Source organism: Chanos chanos, chromosome 13, assembly GCF_902362185.1.
Source record: "Chanos chanos chromosome 13, fChaCha1.1, whole genome shotgun sequence".
NCBI lineage: Eukaryota > Metazoa > Chordata > Actinopteri > Gonorynchiformes > Chanidae > Chanos > Chanos chanos.
Window position 1 is genome coordinate 2,347,501 of NC_044507.1, and position 22,500 is coordinate 2,370,000.

The 22,500-nt window shown below is 43.2% G+C and overlaps 1 protein-coding gene across 1 annotated transcript in view; it reads left to right on the top strand.

The window, feature by feature from the left end:
- Positions 1-13,830, top strand: part of elapor2a (endosome-lysosome associated apoptosis and autophagy regulator family member 2a) — a 24,623-nt gene extending 10,793 nt beyond the window's left edge. The window contains exons 11-20 of the mRNA XM_030790288.1: positions 267-404; positions 1,071-1,334; positions 1,600-1,773; positions 1,905-2,097; positions 4,675-4,771; positions 5,046-5,147; positions 8,382-8,508; positions 9,135-9,313; positions 9,549-9,717; positions 13,762-13,830. Coding sequence (XP_030646148.1) covers positions 267-404; positions 1,071-1,334; positions 1,600-1,773; positions 1,905-2,097; positions 4,675-4,771; positions 5,046-5,147; positions 8,382-8,508; positions 9,135-9,313; positions 9,549-9,717; positions 13,762-13,830 — 1,512 coding nt within the window. The remainder of the gene's footprint in view (positions 1-266; positions 405-1,070; positions 1,335-1,599; positions 1,774-1,904; positions 2,098-4,674; positions 4,772-5,045; positions 5,148-8,381; positions 8,509-9,134; positions 9,314-9,548; positions 9,718-13,761) is intronic.
- The last annotated feature ends 8,670 nt before the right edge of the window (positions 13,831-22,500 follow it).

Consider the following 22,500-nt stretch of genomic DNA (forward strand, 5'->3'; position numbering starts at 1 on the left):
TCTCAGGGCCTTTATCTGGTCCCTTATTTTGCCGTTAAAAGATGATTATTATCTAAGAGATGATTATAAATGTCAGTTGGCTCTCAGGAGCCTCCAGATGAAGGCGTCCTGTAGAAGTCTGTTTCTGCAGCAGACTGCGGTTTGCTCATGCTTGTGTAAGATGTAACCAGATGGAGAGTGATCATGTTCTTGTTGTTGTTGTTGTTGTTGTTGTTGTTGTTGTTTGTGTAGAAATTTAAACAGATGATTGTTTTTGTGGCCGGTAGGACGTGAACAGGAGGAGCACAAACGTGGTGGAGTCTTGGGAGGGCAGGAAGGAGAAACAATCCTACACACACGTCATGACCCGGAACGCCTCAGTGTCCTACACGTGGGCTTTCCAACGGACCAACCAGGCTAAGGACGTGAGTACACACACACACACACACACACACAGGCACACACACACACACACGCGCGCGCACACACACACAGACAGATGCACACACATGCACACACACATACACACACTCACTCACACACACACACAGACAGACGCACACAAACACACAGGCACAGGCACACACACACACACGCGCGCGCGCACACACACACAGACAGATGCGCACACACACGCACACACACATACACACACTCACTCACACACACACACACACACACACACACAGACGCACACACACAGACAGACGCACACACACTGACATGCACCCACACACAGGCACACACACACACTCACACACATGCGCACACACACACAGACAGATGCACACACACACACACATGTGCGCGCGCACACGCACGCGCATACATATACACATACACACACTCACACATACACACACTCACACATACACACGCACACACAAACACATACACACACATAGACACACGCAGATGTGTGTATTTTTTCTGTGAGTTTTTAGTTTCAGAGGTTTTTGTTGTTTTTTTTCTTTTCTGATGAATTTCTGACGTTACATTATTTTATCATCATAAAACTGATGTCCAGTAATCCTCTCTCTCCTTTTCACTGTCTGTCTGTCTCGCTGTCTCTTTCTCTGTCTGTCTGTCAGGTGCGTCAGTATGTGACTGACGTGGTGAAGATTTACTCCATCACTGTGGTGAATGCCCTGGATGGGTTGGCATCATCCTGTCGAGCCTGTGCCATGGGCAGTCAGAGGGCAGGCTCCTCCTGTGTGCCCTGCCCTGCCGGACACTACATCCACAGAGACACCAGCCAGTGCCGCGAGTGCCCGCCTAACACCTTCCTCTCTGGGCACCACATCTACGGCAGAGAGGCCTGCCAACCCTGCGGCCCTGGCAGCAAGAGCGATAAGGTCAACATTCTGTGTGTGTGTGTGTGTGTGTGTCTGTTTTTGTGTGTCTGTCAACAGAGGTGTCACTTATGAACAGAGAGAATTGTCACACCACTCCTGCCTAAACATGCTGATATCAACACAGTCCACAATTCATCTCTCTCTCTCTCTCTATCTGTCTCTATCTGTCTCTCTGTCCGTCTCCCACCTGTGGTGTATGTCTGGTCAGACGCAGTCAGGTTAACATTAATGGTCATCTCTGTGTCTGTGTGTTTGTATGTTGCAGGAGCATCGCGTGTGTTTCAGCGACTGTGTGTTCTCTCACACTGAGCGAAATCTGACTCTACAGTATGACTTCAGTGCTTTGAGTCAAGCAGGCTCAATCATGAATGGACCCAGCTTCACCTCCAAAGGCACCAAGTATTACCACTTCTTCAACATCAGTCTGTGTGGAGCAGAGGTACACACACACACACACACACACACACACACACTCACACTTCGGCTTAATGAAAGGGATACTGTAAGACTGTCAGTTTGTCTTTTGAAGGGTCTTTTTCCTAATCTTATTTTCTCTTTCCTTCTCTCTAGGGTCACAAGGCAGCAATCTGTTCAGATAATGTGACAGATTTGTCCAATAAGGATTCCCACAGTGAAGAGGAACCTGAACTAACCAACTCAGTGGAGAGCTTCATCTGTCAATCAACCATAATCCCCTCAGATGGGCGGGGCTTCAGGACAGCTCTGTCCTCCCAGTCCATCAGCCTGGCTGACACATTCCTGGGTAAGAGACAAAGAGAGAGAAGGAGACAAAGAGAGAGAGAGAGAGAGAGAGTGTGTGAGAATGTTCCACTCTTAAGGACGTGTCATGGTTATTGTATGTAAGAAAGAGAGGTCCTGATCTCATAGCTCATCCACACTGTGTCAACACACAAGTCAGGAGATGCTGGTTATGGATTGAAACTATAATACATAAATGGGAATGCATTATTTTTTGATTATTGGTACAACAGGATTCATTCTGAATGCACAAGGTGCAGCCTGGTAATCTCAGTGTCATGAAATGGCGTCACTGGTACCAACACACACCCTCAAGTTTATCACTGGGACTGTAAAGTCGATCAGAGAAACTGAAACTTCAGTGAGATGAGAGGCATTATTTTCTTAGATTCATAGACTTTTATTAAAGTAGTTTTAGAAACAGGACGATGGTCCCCTCGCTTTTACTGAAACAACAAACAGTTTCTCAAAACAGACTACTCTGTGTTGGTGACAATGAAAAACTTGTTTAGTCACATGTGCTAGTGCTGGTGTTCAGAGGACTTACTGTGTGGACACATTTACTGTATGCATTTACTATTTACATTTACTGTACACCTTTACTATATACACACATTTACTGTATGCATTTACTATTTACATTTACTGTACACCTTTACTATATACACACATTTACTGTATGCATTTACTATTTACATTTACTGTACACCTTTACTATATACACACATTTACTGTATGCATTTACTGTGTCCGTACATTTATTATATACACACATTTACTACATACACACATTTACTATATACATTTACTATATACACACATTTACTATATACATTTACTACATACACACATTTACTATATACATTTACTATATACACACATTTACTATATACATTTACTATATACATTTACTATATACACACATTTACTATATACATTTACTATATACACACATTTACTATATACATTTACTATTTACATTTACTGTACACCTTTACTATATACACACATTTACTATACACATTTACTATATACACACTTTTACTATACACATTTACTATATACACACATTTACTATATACAGTTACTATTTACATTTACTGTACACCTTTACTACATACACACATTTACTATATACATTTACTACATACACACATTTACTATATGCACACATTTACTATATATATTTACTATATGCACACATTTACTATATACATTTACTGTATATATACATTTACTATATACACACATTTACTATATACATTTACTCTATACACGCATTTACTATATACATTTACTATTTACATTTACTGTACACCTTTACTATATACACACATTTACTATATACATTTACTCTTTACACACATTTACTATATACATACATCTACTATATACATTATATGTTTACTATATACACACATTTACTGTATACATTTACTATACACACATTCATGGTATACATTTACTGTATACATTTACTATATACATTTACCATACACATTTATTATATACATTAACTATGTACACACATTTATGGTATACAATTACTACAGACATTTACTATGTACATTTACTATTTGCTGTATACATTTATTCTATATATTGACTACATACACACATTTACTGTGTACATTTAGTATATACACACATTTACGGCATATATTCACTGTATACATTGACTATACACCCATGTTAAGGTGGAATCATCTAGCGTTTCTGTAGTGTTTAAGGGTTAAACAGTCTGGACTAGGTTTGAGATGTATAGAGAGGTTTGATGGTGGAATCTTCTAGCATTGTTACTGTAGTGTTCAGGGGCTGGATAATCTGAACTAGGGTTAATATGTATAAAGTTTGGTGAAGCCGATTTGACTTTTTCGCTGTCTTATGGTGCAGAGTTTCAGTATAAATCTGCATATCTAAATCTGAGTCACTCTTATGACTCATCCCTCCCTTTATCCTCTCTCTCTCTCTCTCTCTCTCTCTCTCTCTCTCTCTCTCTCTCTCTCTCTCTCTCTGTCTCTCCCTCTCTCCCTCTCTCCCTCTCTCTCTCTCTCCCTCTCTCTCTCTCTCCCCCCCTCCCTCTCTCCCTCTCTGTCTTACTCTTTCATCTCCAGCTCCATGTGTGTGTGCTACAAACTCCAGTCATAACACACCCAAAGTCTGCAAACTCTCTCTCTCTTTCTCTCTCTCTCTCTCTCCCTCCCTCTCTCTCTCTCTCTCTCTCTCTTTCTCTCTGTCTCAAACTGACTGTTATACACTGATACATTTTTCAGTGACTTTTTTAATTGTCATCCAGTGAGACGGAGAGTTGAGAGCCAGTGTTAGTTAGGTGACGGTGTAAATATGGTGACGCCCAGCAGTGTGGTGTGTGATTTCTGTGACTGGTCTCAGTGTGTACGATTTCTGTGTGTGATTTCTGATTTCTTTGTGTGATTTCTGAAATCTGTGTGATCTCTGATTTCTGTGTGAGATTTCTGCGTGTGATTTCTGATTTCTCTGTGTGATTTCTGATTGCTGTGTGTGATTTCTGAAATCTGTGTTATTTCTGAAATCTGTGTGTGTCTCGTGTTTGATCTGATAGGAGTCACAGTGGAGAAGTCTCTCGGAGGTGTGACAGCTCAACCAGACCTCTTCTCCTCCCCCTCAAAGAAAGTTCCAGATGTCAACCTCTTCTACCGGTGAGAGTATTTCACAATATAGAAAACCAGTAGACTTTAAAGGAAAAGAAAATATTCGTCTTTCAAATTACTAAATTTTTGTCAAATTATTTCTTTGTCAGCATATTTCAGAAACTCTTTTATAGCATTATTATATTATAGTATATTACAGTATTGTTATATTATACAGTATTTGTATTTAGGCTTATCAGAAGGAAAAAAAGAGCAGTTTTGTGTGTTTTGCAGGTCTTTGTTGTGTAATGTTTATGTTGGTGGTGGTGTTTGTTGTGTTCAGCTCCACTGAAGCGACGTCATCGTGTGATAAAGGCAGAAACGCTGTGGTCACTCTGCGCTGTAACCCAGACAAAACCAGCAGAGGAGACTTAGCAGTGCCCAGGTATCTTTAACATGTGCACCTGAACATACCCCTCTGTGCACCTCAACACACGCCATACCCCTCTGAACATCCAAAACATGTACAGTGGACACCCTCACAGGTGTCCTTAACACCCTCCAGTCCCTCTTGAGTTCTGTTAACACACACTATTCTCACTGAGCACCGTTAACACACACTATATCCTGAGCACACTTAACACACATCACAGCCCTCTGAACATCGGGAATATGTACATTACACCCAGTACAAGGGCCCTTCTGTGACATTCCTACCCCATGATGTCATGGTATGGACAAGGCCCTGGGCTCTTGTCAAACCTTTAGTCCCCTTCTCTGATACTCTAATCCTCTCACTGTTGATTATCTTCAGCTTACATGATGTGCCTGTACATGTAATATTCAGCAGTACAGGCAAAGCTGAATGTTTGATCTCAGAGGGAGAACATTAAGACAGGAATAAAGTTACAAGATTACATTTTTACCATAAACATAAACCTCTCTGTGTGTGAAGGATGAACACAAATGACACGGATCTCAGATTTAGAAATACTAATTCAAAGCTATTTACTATATGAGTATTAAAGTCAATAGAATTTAGTTAAAATTAGAATTTCTCCTCCCCAGTTAGACACACAATCTTAAGTTTTTAATTAAACATTTAAGAACGTTGTAAAAAAAAAAAAAAAAATTATTAAGTGATACAAGGTAGCCCCCCTTCGAAATACTTAGTGGATTCAAACACATAAAGACAGTACTGAGTACTCTCTCACACACACACACACACACACACACACACACACACACATACACTAAAGCAGCGTGAAATGGCAACAAGTTAAATAGAATGAATTGTAAAAGAGCCATAACACTACAGGGTAGGGCCAGTTAACATCCAGTGTTCTCTCCTGTTTTCGCTCCCTCTTACAACCCTTGACGCCTGGCCTCCCATCCCACGGGGCCTGAGGAAGTTTGAGTGTGTATGAGGGCAGCTTAAAGTGTTATCTGGTTTAATTCTTTTTATCCTCCACTCACAGGCACCCACAACACATGCCTCACGGCCTGTGAATATGCCCTCACATCTAAACTACACACTCCCTGTGAATATGCCCTCACATCTAAACGACACACTCCCTGTGAATATGCCCTCACATCTAAACGACACACTCCCTGTGAATATGCCCTCACATCTAAACGACACACTCCCTGTGAATATGCCCTAATATCTAAATGACACACTCCCTGTGAATATGCCCTAATATCTAAATGACACACTCCCTGTGAATATGCCCTAATATCTAAATGACACACTCCCTGTGAATATGCCCTCACATCTAAACGACACACTCCCTGTGAATATGCCCTCACATCTAAACGACACACTCCCTGTGAATATGCCCTCACATCTAAACGACACACTCCCTGTGAATATGCCCTCACATCTAAACGACACACTCCCTGTGAATATGCCCTCACATCTAAACGACACACTCCCTGTGAATATGCCCTCACATCTAAACGACACACTCCCTGTGAATATGCCCTAATATCTAAATGACACACTCCCTGTGAATATGCCCTAATATCTAAATGACACACTCCCTGTGAATATGCCCTAATATCTAAACGACACACTCCCTGTGAATATGCCCTCACATCTAAACGACACACTCCCTGTGAATATGCCCTAACATCTAAATGACACACTCCCTGTGAATATGCCCTAATATCTAAATGACACACTCCCTGTGAATATGCCCTAACATCTAAACTACACACTCCCTGTGAATATGCCCTAATATCTAAATGACACACTCCCTGTGAATATGCCCTAATGTCTAAATGACACACTCCCTGTGAATATGCCCTAATATCTAAACGACACACTCCCTGTGAATATGCCCTAATATCTAAATGACACACTCCCTGTGAATATGCCCTCACATCTAAACTACACACTCCCTGTGAATATGCCCTAACATCTAAATGACACACTCCCTGTGAATATGCCCTAACATCTAAATGACACACTCCCTGTGAATATGCCCTAATATCTAAACTACACACTCCCTGTGAATATGCCCTAACATCTAAACTACACACTCCCTGTTTTCTGTGAAGCCCGATTTCCTTACCACACCCACTGCACCCCTCTTAATGTGTGTCCATGTTACATATAGCCTTTAGTCACACTGTGTGTGTGTGTCTGTGTGAGTGTGTCTATGTGCGAGTATGTCTATGTGTGTGTGTGTGTGTGTGTGTGTGTGTATGTGTGTGTGTATGTGTGAGTGTGAGACTGTGTAAATGTGTATTAGTGTGTGTATTAGTGTGTGTGTGTGTGACTGTGTGAGTGAGATTTTTTGTGTGTGTTTGTGTCCTAAACATGTTCCCTGAATCCTCCTGAGAGTGCTGAACATGAGCACATTCCCACTCCTCATGTATTCTGTCTCTAACACCCCCCACCCCTGATGGAGGTGTACAGTGTTACTGCTGGACTCCTCTGTGCCTGTGTCTGTAGATTGACAGTGTGTCTTGGGGAGGTAAGACAGCAGTTATGTATAGAATGTTATGAATAGGCTCCAGGCTTGCATGGCTGTCAGCTGGGGCTTTTCACAGTAATGTCCACGCTCTGTCTGTCCTTATAGAGATAGGCAGAGTGTTTCAAAAATCTCTCCTATAGTTGTGCTGAGGGAAGAGTTGATAAACAGATGCTGGGCTTTGTAATCCAAGGCCATTCTTTGTGACTGACTCTGTGCTCAGTCAGTATTACACACACACGCACACACACACACACGCGCGCGCGCACACAAACACACACACACACACACACACACACACACACACACACACACACACACACACAGAGTTTAGTGACAGTAAGAGCAGGCTGACTGTCAGGTCTCTTCAGTAAAAGCCATTTCTCATCCAAATTAACTTATGATTTTAAAATTTTCCGGAGAAGAGTGACGAACCACAGCCAAAGTAATCTTTTTGAAAGTTAATTATATAGCCCTGTCACAAGTTCCACATCAGTGACTAAAGAAGAGGGAAAAAAATGTTGAGAAACTACAGCAATTTCTCCAAGCTGTTCTCTGGTTCGTTCAAATAAAAGGCTTTCGCTGAATATCTATCCATATACTACATACACACACACACACACACACACACACATTGAGTAATCACACACACACTCATAGTTTTGAGGTTTTGAATATTCGTTTTGGGTGTCCTGTTTCAGTCAGTGCCCAGCGGGTACATGTGATGGCTGCACCTTTCACTTCTTATGGGAGAGTGCCAGCGCATGCCCACACTGCACTGAGGCTGACTACCACGAGATAGAAGGAGCGTGCAAAGGAGGAGTACAGGTACGCGCACACATATACACACACACACACACACACACACACACACACACACACGCTCGCACGCACACACACACACATACATACAGATATACACACACACACACACACACTGGTGATTTAATTTTGTCTCACTTAATTAGATTTGAAATGGAGCATGACCCTTGTTTCTCTCAGTATTGGGAAACCTGCTCAGAGTAACAATGAGGTTTGGGAAGATTTTTATCACTGGAACAGTACTCTGTGTGTGTGATAACATACAGCATGTGTAAAACACACACACACACGTATAAACATTCACACACTGAAACAGTTCATGAAGACATCGACATAAACTGAAATACCATGAGACGCTTTCTCTCTTTCTGTTTGTGTGTTTACGTGTGTGTGTGTGTGTACATGTGTTTGTGTGTTTACGTGTGTGTGTGTGTGTACATGTGTTTGTGTGTTTACGTGTGTGTGTGTGTGTGTGTGTGTGTGTACGTGTGTGTGTGTGTGTGTGTGTGTGTGTGTTTACGTGTGTGTGTGTGTTTACGTGTGTGTGTGTGTGTGTGTTTACGTGTGTGTGTGTGTGTGTGTGTGTGTGTTTACGTGTGTGTGTGTTTACGTGTGTGTGTGTGTGTGTTAAGGACACTCTGTACGTGTGGAACGAGCCCAAGCTCTGTACAGGTGGTGTGTCTTTGCCCGGAAAGAGAACATTAGCATGTGAGACGATGGATTTCTGGCTGAAGGTCGGAGCAGGTCTGGGGTCATTCTGTGCTCTTCTCCTCATCTCCCTCACCTGCTACTTTTGGAAGAAGAATAAAAAGTAAAATCCACCTGTCCATCACACCTTACCATTCTTTTCCTTCATTTACTATCAGTAAAGATCACAGCTTTTTGACTTCTGTTACATTTTAGTTAACAGCTGGTTAATATTCTTCTTAACCTCAGAGCAACTGCTCAAGCAAAATGCACAACACATCCACATTTTGCATTAAACAGTTAGTTAAGACTGTACATATGTAAGCCCCTCCTGCCTTTTTGGTTCTGCACTCTGATAGGCTGGAGTATAAGTACTCGCGGCTGGTGATGTCAGCCAATAAGGAGTGTGAGTTGCCGGCAGCAGACAGCTGTGCCATCATGGAGGGGGAGGGCGAGGAGGTGGAGGAGGAGGTTGTTTACTCCAGTAAACCCTCACTACTGGGTAAACTGAAGGCCATCGCCACAAAGGTAATTTATAAGACTAACTCAAGGCTTACACTGACTATCAAACCACTGCACAGTAGCTGCACATATTAAACCACACTACCACACACACCAAACCACGCCACTCTAACTACACACACTAAACCACACTACCACACACACCAAACCACGCCACGCTAACTACACACACTAAACCACACTACCATACACACCAAACCACGCCACGCTAACTACACACGCCAAACCACACTACCACACACACACCAAACCACGCCATGCTAACTACACACGCTAAACCACACTACCGCACACACACCAAACCACGCCACGCTAACTACACACGCTAAACCACACTACCACACACACACCAAACCACGCCACGCTAACTACACACGCTAAACCACACTACCACACACACCAAACCACACCACGCCACGCTAACTACACACACTAAACCACACTACCACACACACACCAAACCACGCCACGCTAACTACACACGCTAAACCACACTACCACACACACACCAAACCACGCCACGCTAACTACACACGCTAAACCACACTACCACACACACACCAAACCACACCACACCACTCTAACTACACACACTAAACCACATTACCACACACACCAAACCACGCCACACCACACTAACTACACACACTAAACCACACTACCACACACACCAAACCACGCCACGCTAACTACACACACTAAACCACACTACCACACTCACCAAACCACGCCACACCACACTAACTACACACACTAAACCACACTACCACACACACCAAACCACGCCACGCTAACTACACACGCTAAACCACACTACCACACTCACCAAACCACACCACACCACTCTAACTACACACACTAAACCACACTACCACACTCACCAAACCACACCACACCACTCTAACTACACACGCTAAACCACACTACCACACTCACCAAACCACACCACACCACTCTAACTACACACACTAAACCACACTACCACACTCACCAAACCACACCACACCACTCTAACTACACACACTAAACCACATTACCACACACACCAAACCACACCACGCTAACTACACACACTAAACCACACTACCACACACACACCAAACCACGCCACGCTAACTACACACGCTAAACCACACTACCACACACACACCAAACCACGCCACGCTAACTACACACGCTAAACCACACTACCACACACACACCAAACCACGCCACGCTAACTACACACACTAAACCACATTACCACACACACCAAACCATGCCACACCACACTAACTACACACACTAAACCACACTACCACACACACCAAACCACACCACATTAACTACACACACTAAACCACACTACCACACACACACCAAACCACGCCACGCTAACTACACACACTAAACCACACTACCACACACACCAAACCACACCACGCTAACTACACACACTAAACCACACTACCACACACACACCAAACCACACTACCACACACACCAAACCGTGCTGCACTAACGACACACGCTAAACAACGCCTTTTAATAACCAGTCCAAAACAGCTAGTGTAACAGCACTCAGTACTGCTCCCTTTTGGTGAGCTTTGATACACTGATACATTTTTTTCTGTCTGACAGTCAGTAATGTGATGTGTATCAAACGCGAGATGAAGCACTGTTACTGTCTGACACTCTGAGGGAATCAAGTGCAGTTTGCTACAGTGTGTGTATGTGTGTGTGTGTGTGTGTGTGTGTGTGTGTGTTTGTGTGAGTGGGTGTATTTGACTACTCAGCGTTTTTGATAATCAGAATTCAACCATATCTGTGATAACTCCCCACAGTGTGTCAGCTTTGTGTATAGAGAGACATGAGACCTTAATTCAACCCTCTTTCTCTCCCGCCGAGATTGCAGTGGTGTGTGTGTGTGTGCGTCTGTATGTGTGTGCGTCTGTATGTGTGTGCGTCTGTATGTGTGTGCGTCTGTATGTGTGTGCCTCTGTATGTGTGTGCCTCTGTATGTGTGTGTGTGTGCGCGTCTGTATGTGTGTGCGCGTCCGCGTCTGTATGTGTGTGCGCGTCTGTATGTGTGTGCGCGTCTGTGTGTGTGTGCGCGCGTGTGTGTGTGTGTGTGTGTGTATGTGTGTGTGTGTGTGTCTGTGCGTCTGTATGTGTGTGAGTGTGTGTGTGAGCATGTGTATGTGTGTGTGTGTGAGCGTGTGTGTCTATGTCTCTGTGTATGTGTTTGTGTGAGCGCTTGTGTTTGATGTCTAACTGAAGGCAGTTGAAGAAGGAGCTACTGAGGGGCTTCTAGAAAGTTCTGTGAGATTAAAGACTGAGCTGAGATTCAGAGAAAGATGCAGTGTGCCACATTCAGACTGCAGCCAATTAGAGAGAGAGAGGGGGAGAGAGAGAGAGAGAGAGAGAGAGAGAGAGAGAGAGGGAGGGAGGAGAAGGGAGGGAGGGGTGGGGGAAAGAGGAGAGAGAGAGAGAGAGGGTGAAAGAGAGTGAGAGAGAGAGGGAGAGTGTGAGGGGTGGGGAAAAATAGGAGAGAGAGAGTGAGGGAGAGTAAAAGAGTGAAAAAGAGAGAGAGAGAGAGAGAGAAACTGATTTCTTGGCCTCTCTCATTTTCGCTGCTTTTGTCTCTTAAAGACAGGCATTAGCTTCAGCCCCTCCGGTGTCAGAGAACAGGGCTGGCCTCCCCAGCAGGGATGGGACTGTACTGTCTCCTCATTGGCTAATCATCTCTGAGGGCTAAATTAGGAAATACAGATCCATCTACGTGGTAAAGAGTAAAGAATGATAAGACTACAAGAATATTTGAGGAATGTTTCACGTACTAGCTTTGTTTCGTTGAAACAAGCTCTCTTCTGGATTCTGGTATATGCTTAAAAGAAAACGGTTTCACGGTGTGTGTGTAAACATCGACAGACATTCATTAACTCCTCATCAGATGCGTGGTTATATTAAACTGCTAATCAAGAGAATTTAATAATTAATTCATTACGTGTAAATATTTACAAACCATTCGCCAGTGTGTGTAGGCATTTTTTAGAAAGGAGTATTCCTTGTGGTGTGGTGGAATTAATTGTGCTGTATTTTTGTTATGCTATACTGATGTTAATCTCTGTGCTGTTGGGTAATGTTACGTGTACTGCAGTGTAGCCTAACAGTTTTAATAATGTTACCCAATTAGTGCACTGACTGTGTAACTTTGTTAAAACATAGTGAACAAAGGGTTGAAATAAAACAGTGGTTGATTAATAACGAGCTGTTATTATAGTGTCATGTTTGTGTTGCAGTCGTAATAATGCATTCGTTTCTTTGCGGGCAGAGGTGAGTAAATGTATTTGATCGTTAAGCGACTATGGGTACAAGTTGCCGGACAGATCTGAGATGGGTTTGTGTGAGTCTGTGTTGGCTACACATGAGTCTGTGTGGGTTATTCTCTCTGATAGACAGCATCCCCGCGTGATGCTCTGAGCTCTTCTGACGGGAGTCATTGGATTTCAGCTGTGGTTGCCCTTAGTAACAGTGTCTGTATATATGTTTGTGAGGAGTCCTTGGCCAGGGTGAGGGAGCAGTTTTTCTAAAAGGGAGCTGACCTTGAGTGACAGGGTGATGGCAGGGATTTTTTTTGTTTGTGTATGTTGTTTTGGTTGTGTTGTGTGTATGTTGTGTTGTGTGTGTATGTTGTGTTGTGTTGTGTGTGTATGTTGTGTTGTGTGTGTGTGTTGTGTTGTGTTGTGTATTGTGTTGTGTTGTGTATGTTGTGTTGTGTATGTTGTGTTGTGTATGTGTGTGTTGTTTGTGTGTGTTGTTTTGGTTGTGTTGTTTGTGTTTGTTGTTTTGAATGTGTATGTTGTGTTGTTTATGTAGGTTGTTTTGGTTGTGTTTGTTGTGTTGTTTGTTTGTGTATGTTGTGTTTTTTGTGTAGGTTGTTTTGGTTGTGTATGTTGTTTGTGTGTGTTTGTGTGTGTTGTTTGTGTATGTTGTTTTGGTTGTGTATGTTATTGGCTTTCTGCTCTGTGACTCCTTCTATCCTGTACAAACTCTGTCCCTTGTTTCCAGGGTAACGAACAGAGCGGGGAGTCGGTCCAGCTCAGTTCCACCCAGCCTCAGAGATGGGTATGGGGATAGAGAGAGCGAGGAAGAGAGAGAAACGAGAGAGAGGGATGAAGGAGAGGAAATCCAACAGAGAGAGAGAGAGAAGGAGAGAGAGTGTGATGGTACGAGCGGACCATGCTACTCTCTGAGATCTGCTGGAGAACACATGCACACCTGGGAAGCCTTTCCACAGAGACGTGGGCGTCTTCCCTCTCCCCAAGACGAGCCCGTGGGAATTTCTACGGCTCTGGCACTGCTCAGGAACGGGAGAGGGAAAAACTGCACGGAATGGTTTTTTTTTTCTTTTGTTCTGTTTTCCATCATCCTAAAACGTGACTCTGTTCAATTAAATAGTTTAATAGAGTTTTATTTAAACATCACATATACACTGCTCCACACACAGGTATAATACCATCATATTCACACTGCTCCACACACAGGGATAACACCATCATATTCACACTGCTCCACACACGTATAATACCATCATATTCACACTGCTCCACACACAGGTATAATACCATCATATTCACACTGCTCCACACACAAGTATAATACCATCATATTCACACTGCTCCACACACAGGGATAACACCATCATATTCACACTGCTCCACACACAGGTATAACACCATCATATTCACACTGCTCCACACACAGGTATAATACCATCATATTCACACTGCTCCACACACAGGTATAATACCATCATATTCACACTGCTCCACACACAGGTATAATACCATCATATTCATACTGCTCCACACACAGGTATAATACCATCATATTCACACTGCTCCACACACAGGGATAACACCATCATATTCACACTGCTCCACACACAGGTATAATACCATCATATTCACACTGCTCCACACACAGGTATAATACCATCATATTCACACTGCTCCACACACAGGGATAACACCATCATATTCACACTGCTCCACACACAGGTATAACACCATCATATTCACACTGCTCCACACACAGGTATAATACCATCATATTCACACTGCTCCACACACAGCTATGTTTGATTCTGAATCCCCACTGTCATTAGATGGTCTTTATTTTTAAGATTACCAACAGTGTAAACTCCCGTTAAATGTCCTCCCACATTAGCAGCACTGCTTCATCTGTTTAAAGTGTTATGTCAACTGTTGTAACTCATCATTAAGACTTGACAGAACCGTTTGCATCGGAACGAAGAGGCAGATAGAAAGTGCTGTGGACATGATGTCTGCAGGAAATATTAGAGGTACATTTTGGTGTCACACCCCAGCGCCACCCCTCCCCCTCCCCCTCCCCCCGGGTGTCGGTCAGATTCCATAAGCCTGTTGGTGTGTGAGTGCAGACACAGTAACTGTCTGATGTGTCGGCCTGTCCTGAACATGAAATGCCACATCACTAAACACAGACACACAGACACAGACATACGCACACACACACACGCACGCACACACACGGACGCACACAGACACACAGACGCACACAGACACACAGACACACACACACACACACACACACAGACGCACACAGACACACAGACACACACACACACACAGACACACACACAGAAACAGACACACGCACAGACACACACATACGCACACACACACACAGAAGGTGTGTGCTAGTCAAATGGCTACTAACTGAACTAAAACTGTTCTATCTTGTTCTGTGTGTTCATCTCAGTCATATACAGTTACTCTGTATAGTTCTAACAGTGTTTTATCGCATTGAAAACATTCCCACGCACACACACACACACACCCCCTCTTCGATGTAAATATGGTAATACCAGGGTAAGGGAGGAGTGTGTGTTGAACCCATTAGAGCTGAATCTCTCTACCTGTCCACACCTGTCCACCTCTCCACTGGGCGGAGTCCATCTGCCACAGCCCTCCCTCTCTGAGAAAGGAAGACAGGCAGGGGGAGACAGGACGGGGAGACGTGAGAGACCCAGAGTGAATAGAGGGGGAAAAAAGAAAAGATCCATTAGATGTTCTGTCTCTGATTGTGTATTTTTGCAGACTGCTCTGGGGAAGGGAACGCATAAGGTTAATGTATAATAAGGTTTACTGTGATGGTGGTTTTGTGAGGGTTTTTTTTTTCTTTTTTGTGTAATGAAATGTAATGAAAACAAAGTGTATCCGTTGGGCTGATCTGATTTGTCACATTCATATGTCAGATATGACTTTTCCTATATTAAATCATTGTTTGCACTGAAAAAGTCTTCTGTCTTCTGTTCACTTATTGGATGTTCTGTCTACCAGAGCTGAAATGATCATTCAGCGTAAACTGTTCCAGCTATAAAACACCATCCATGCTTTTATTTCATCTCTTTTTATTAATTTTGTACACTTTGTTCTCACTCTATCATGTTTTCCTGCTGTCAACCTTTCCTTATACTCTCCCTCTCTCTCTCTCTCTCTCTCTCTCTCTCTCCCCCCACTTCTCTCTCCCTCCCTCTCCTTCTCTCTCTCTCTCTCTCTCTCTCTCTCTCCCCCCACCTCTCCCTCTCTCTTGTTGGTGGATGAAGAGGCAGGGGCTGTGTGACCTGAGAAAGTGCTGTCGTGCTGTGTTTTTCCCATAAAGCCTTGCTCCAGGGCCATTAGAATTCCTCTGAGAGCGAAGGCAGTGGGACGTGCACAATCCACCCAAAGCCCTCCAACATCTCTCCACTTTTCCCTCCTCCTAAGTCTCTCACCCTCTCCCCTTTCTTCTACTGCCTTCATTCTCTCTCTCTCTCTCTCTCTCTCTCTCTCTCTCTCTGTCTTGCTCTCCTGGAGAGGCTAGTGTTTGATAAAAGAGGATCTTTTCAAAGGCTTCACTCTGGCGTTCCGTGGCTCTTCCACTGCAGTTTTTGGGCCAGAAAATCCCTGGCAAAATTGCATTCCGTCTTCTTTTCCCACCTTTAATCTGTCCTCGCTCCTCTTTAGAATTTCAGAGGAGGAATGATGGGCTGTCAGCGGAAAAACTCCCAGGGAGAGGGGAGAGCAGGAGAGGGAGGACAGAACAGACGAAGGGTCTTAGCAGAAGTGTTTACCAACAGTCCAGAGTCACCGATAGAGGAGAACATGGATCAGAGAATCAGGATGTGTGAGTCCAGAGTCACCGATAGAGGAGAACATGGATCAGAGAATCAGGATGTGTGAGTTCAGAGTCACTGATAGAGGAGAACATGGATCAGAGAATCAGGATGTGTGAGTTCAGAGTCACTGATGGAGGAGAACATGGATCAGAGAATTAGGTTGTGTGAGTTCAGAGTCACTGATAGAGGAGAACATGGATCAGAGAATCAGGATGTGTGAATTAGAGTCACTGATAGAGGAGAACATGGATCAGAGAATCAGGATGTGTGAGTTTAGAGTCACTGATAGAGGAGAACATGGATCAGAGAATCAGGATGTGTGAGTTCAGAGTCACTGATAGAGGAGAACATGGATCAGAGAATCAGGATGTGTGAGTTAGAGTCACTGATAGAGGAGAACATGGATCAGAGAATCAGGATGTGTGAGTTCAGAGTCACTGATAGAGGAGAACATGGATCAGAGAATCAGGATGTGTGAGTTAGAGTCACTGATAGAGGAGAACATGGATCAGAGAATCAGGATGTGTGAGTTCAGAGTCACTCATAGAGGAGAACATGGATCAGAGAATCAGGATGTGTGAGTTTAGAGTCACTGATGGAGGAGAACATGGATCAGAGAATCAGGATGTGTGAGTTCAGAGTCACTGATAGAGGAGAACATGGATCAGAGAATCAGGATGTGTGAGTTAGAGTCACTGATAGAGGAGAACATGGATCAGAGAATCAGGATGTGTGAGTTCAGAGTCACTCATAGAGGAGAACATGGATCAGAGAATCAGGATGTGTGAGTTCAGAGCCACTGATAGAGGAGAACATGGATCAGAGAATCAGGATGTGTGAGTTCAGAGTCACTGATGGAGGAGAACATGGATCAGAGAATCAGGATGTGTGAGTTCAGAGTCACTCATAGAGGAGAACATGAATCAGAGAATCAGGATGTGTGAGTTCAGAGTCACTGATAGAGGAGAACATGGATCAGAGAATCAGGATGTGTGAGTTCAGAGTCACTGATAGAGGAGAACATGGATCAGAGAATCAGGATGTGTGAGTTCAGAGTCACTGATAGAGGAGAACATGGATCAGAGAATCAGGATGTGTGAGTTCAGAGTCACTGATGGAGGAGAACATGGATCAGAGAATCAGGATGTGTGAGTTTAGAGTCACTGATGGAAGAGAACATGGATCAGAGAATCAGGATGTGTGAGGAAGTGAGAGATACTCTGCTTTGCCAACACATCTCTCTGTCTTGTGATTCAAACAAGCTTAATAAAAGCCAGATTTTAATGACAAAGTGAAAATCATTGTTAGATTCCAAACACACTGAACAATACATGAGTGGTGCAGGATTAAAAAAAAAACAGGGTCAGACAAAGGTCAGGTCAACAGTAAGTTATTGTTTTATTATGATGTCATATTCCTGTTATTGCACGCACTGCACCATGGGTACTGGTCTATTGCTTTGTATTGAGACAGAGATCAAAAGGTCAGAGTTCATTCTTTCCCGTGACCCCGGACAGCACAGAGAACTGGGGGTCATTTTTCTTCTGAAATGAAACCCTCTGTTTATGGGTGTGAGAAAAATTACAGAGGAAAACAAACAAACAAACAAACAAAAACAAAACTGTTATGGTTTTAGGACTGAACCCATGCATAATGTGACTACACACACACACACACACACACACACACACCTCAGCACTCATCATAAATAAAGCATATATAATTGGGTCGTAATTGGCTTAGCATCTTTTGCTCTGATCTCTAGGTGTTTCCTAATTGGGTGAGTTGACTCTGAGTTACATCATGGAGCATGTCTCTTAAGTATTACTGCTCAAATATGTCATCTCATTAACCATAGAACTGGGCTGTAATTAAGATTCCAGGTGAGTAACGTGTATAATTAACACGGAGATTATAGATGCTCAACCACGTTTTGTCTATTCCTGTCTTTCAAATGACACGGTAAGATGTCGTATTTTCACTCTTTTACCTCTCTCTCTCCCTCCCTCTCTCCCCCTGTCTCTCTCTCTCTGTCTCTCTCCCCCTGTCTCTCACTCTCTCTCTCTCTCTCTGTCTCTTTCTCTTGTTCCACCCTAAAGAAGTTTCCTACAGGGGCTTGGCTGGGCGTTGTCAATAGCGAGCAGCTCAGACCTGATATGTAAGGAGTTGTGGATGTGTAAGGAGTTGTGTATGTGTAAGGAGTTGTTGATGTGTGAGGAGTTGTTGATGTGTGAGGAGTTGTGGAGTGTATGTGTAAGGAGTTGTGTATGTGTGAGGAGTTGTGAATGTGTGAGGAGTTGTTGATGTGTGAGGAGTTGTGGAGTGTATGTGTAAGGAGTTGTGGATGTGTGAGGAGTTGTGGATGTGTGAGGAGTTGTGGAGTGTATGTGTAAGGAGTTGTGGATGTGTGAGGAGTTGTGGAGTGTATGTGTAAGGAGTTGTGAATGTGTAAGGATTTGTGTATGTGTAAGGATTTGTGTATGTGTAAGGATTTGTGGATGTGCAAGGAGTTGTGTATGTGTAAGGAGTTGTTGATGTGTGAGGAGTTGTTGATGTGTGAGGAGTTGTGGAGTGTATGTGTAAGGAGTTGTGGATGTGTGAGGAGTTGTGAATGTGTGAGGAGTTGTTGATGTGTGAGGAGTTGTGGAGTGTATGTGTAAGGAGTTGTGGATGTGTGAGGAGTTGTGGATGTGTGAGGAGTTGTGGAGTGTATGTGTAAGGAGTTGTGGATGTGTGAGGAGTTGTGGAGTGTATGTGTAAGGAGTTGTGAATGTGTAAGGATTTGTGTATGTGTAAGGATTTGTGTATGTGTAAGGATTTGTGGATGTGCAAGGAGTTGTGTATGTGTAAGGAGTTGTTGATGTGTGAGGAGTTGTTGATGTGTGAGGAGTTGTGGAGTGTATGTATAAGGAGTTGTGGATGTGTGAGGAGTTGTGGAGTGTATGTGTGAGGAGTTGTGAATGTGTGAGGAGTTGTTGATGTGTGAGGAGTTGTTGATGTGTGAGGAGTTGTGGAGTGTATGTATAAGGAGTTGTGGATGTGTGAGGAGTTGTGGAGTGTATGTGTAAGGAGTTGTGTATGTGTGAGGAGTTGTGGAGTGTATGTGTAAGGAGTTGTGGATGTGTGAGGAGTTGTGGAGTGTATGTGTAAGGAGTTGTGGATGTGTGAGGAGTTGTGAATGTGTGAGGAGTTGTTGATGTGTGAGGAGTTGTGGAGTGTATGTATAAGGAGTTGTGGATGTGTGAGGAGTTGTGGAGTGTATGTGTAAGGAGTTGTGGATGTGTGAGGAGTTGTGGAGTGTATGTGTAAGGAGTTGTGGATGTGTGAGGAGTTGTGAATGTGTGAGGAGTTGTTGATGTGTAAGGAGTTGTGGATGTGTAAGGAAGACACTCCTAAACAAAAGGAGCAGACTCTCTGAGACTGGGCACGCAGACAAACGCGTGGCTCTGGAACACAATACTGCTTTACATAATCCACCGCTCGCTTTTCTCTCTCTCTCTCTTTTTCTTTCTCTCCCTCTCTGTCCTACCCTCCTGACGGAGGCAATCTCGGTTCAGACAGTGTCTCTCTCTCTTTCCATCTCTTCTCTCTCTCTTTCCATCTTTTGTCTGTTTCTTTTACTCCCTGTGCCTTAGAGGAGAAAAAGACAGACAAAGTTTCTGTTTCAGAAAAAAAAAAAGATGTGTGTGAGTTATGTCGCTGCAGGGGGGTTGTCTAGAGCAACAGCTTGTGTAGGTGTCTGTGTGTGTGTGTGTATGTGTATGATTATGTGTGTATATGTGCATGTGTGTGTGAATGTATATGTGTGCATGTGCATATGTGTGTGCGTATGCGTGTGTGTATGATCCTGATCCTACTGGATGTGCAGTCTTGTTGTGTTAGTCAAGTCCAGTGACGCTCTAAGACGCTGCTCTTTCCACTGTATGAAGTCTAGAGTGCTTATTAATATTGAAGCATTCATAACAAACCTATTGTGTCACTTGTCATCTTGTTGCGATCAAAAACGCCTCACACCGAAGGGGATTTCTGGGTCAACGTTACATGTTTGTTTCATTGTGTGAAATAATCACATGTGGGTCTTTGAGTTTGTGTGTGCGCGCGTGTGTGTGTGTGTGTGTATGTGTGTGTATGCGTGCGTGTGTGTGTGTGTGTGAGTGCTGAGCTGCTGTGGTAGGATTGGCAGATTTGAAATAATCCTGATGGAAGGCAGCTTGGCAGTTATATGAATTACAATATTATATTATATGAACTGACATGGTGTTGTAACTATGTTCACAGGCCTTGGGAAAACTTCCGTCAGAAAAAAGAGAGAAAAAAAAAAAGAAAGAACAGAAAAAAGAGAGGCAGACAGGCATTCACACAAGGACGTTTTTCACGTTCACTCTCACACTCTCAACTATACAAGAATAAATGACAGAAATGTATAAAAACACACAAACGTCAGAAGAAAAAGACATGGAGAAATGTAAAAATGTTGTCCGGCTTCCTCCTGCGTACACACACACACACACGCACACACACACACACACACACACACACACACACTGCAGCCATAAGAGACCTTTATGTATAAAACTACAATAAACACATTTAAGGCACGATGAGCCATCAATAGAATATGAACCCATATTGTAAAACTTTTACATTTCACAGATCCACAATCCAGCATAAACATGACACACACACACACACACACACACACTTCCAGTTTATCATCTCCATGAGTCCACTAACTGCATATCACAACTGAAAAGCAAAACACCAGGCTAGAAATCTTCAAACCAAATTACGTTTTGCATCAATCCACAGGCTTCTGTCTGCTTTCTGTCTGCTCTCTGTCTGCTTTCTGTCTGCTTTCTGTTTTTGTTTTCTCTCGCCTGTTTGAAGCAACAGTTTTGAGGAGCACTTTGTTCATCTAGAACCGGTGACAGAAACCTGGTTGGATTTTTTTTTTTGGGGGGGGGTGGGGGCATAACTACTGTTTAATTCTCTAATCCGTTCTCTGTTACTTTATCTCTTATTTCTCTTCAGTGCTGATTTATATGGAAAGCCATCAGAGCAGACCACTGGATCCGTTTTACAATCACAACCATACACCCAAGGGCTCTGTTACTACCCATACTGATGTGTTTTTCTTTTCGTTGTGTTTGCAGTTCACATCTTCACCTTGTATCTACTGCGCACGCCATGTTGTGCCAAAAATCACCAATACTGCACAAAGTCCCTGGTGTGTACACTACCTTCATCAATGCATTCACCATGTAGTGTGAGTTACAGATAGTGTGAGTTGTTACCAAAGAACAGAAGTGTGTTTTAAAAAAAGAGAGTTCAGCTGTGTGTTTCTGGTTGTTTCACATCATACCAGATGGTAATGGGGTTTCTTTTTGTACACTGTTCATCTTTCAGTCCACTCTGACATATTACGTCATCTACACAGGCTCAAGGGAAGCTCCCCTCACTAACACTGTCAACTTGTGCTGTTAAAAACCATCAGGACGATTATGTACAAAATATATACAACATAGAAATCCGTACAGAATCTGTTAGACCAACAATGCCTACAAAAGAACAGAAAAAAAAGACGAAACTTTTGTCCTGTATTCCTG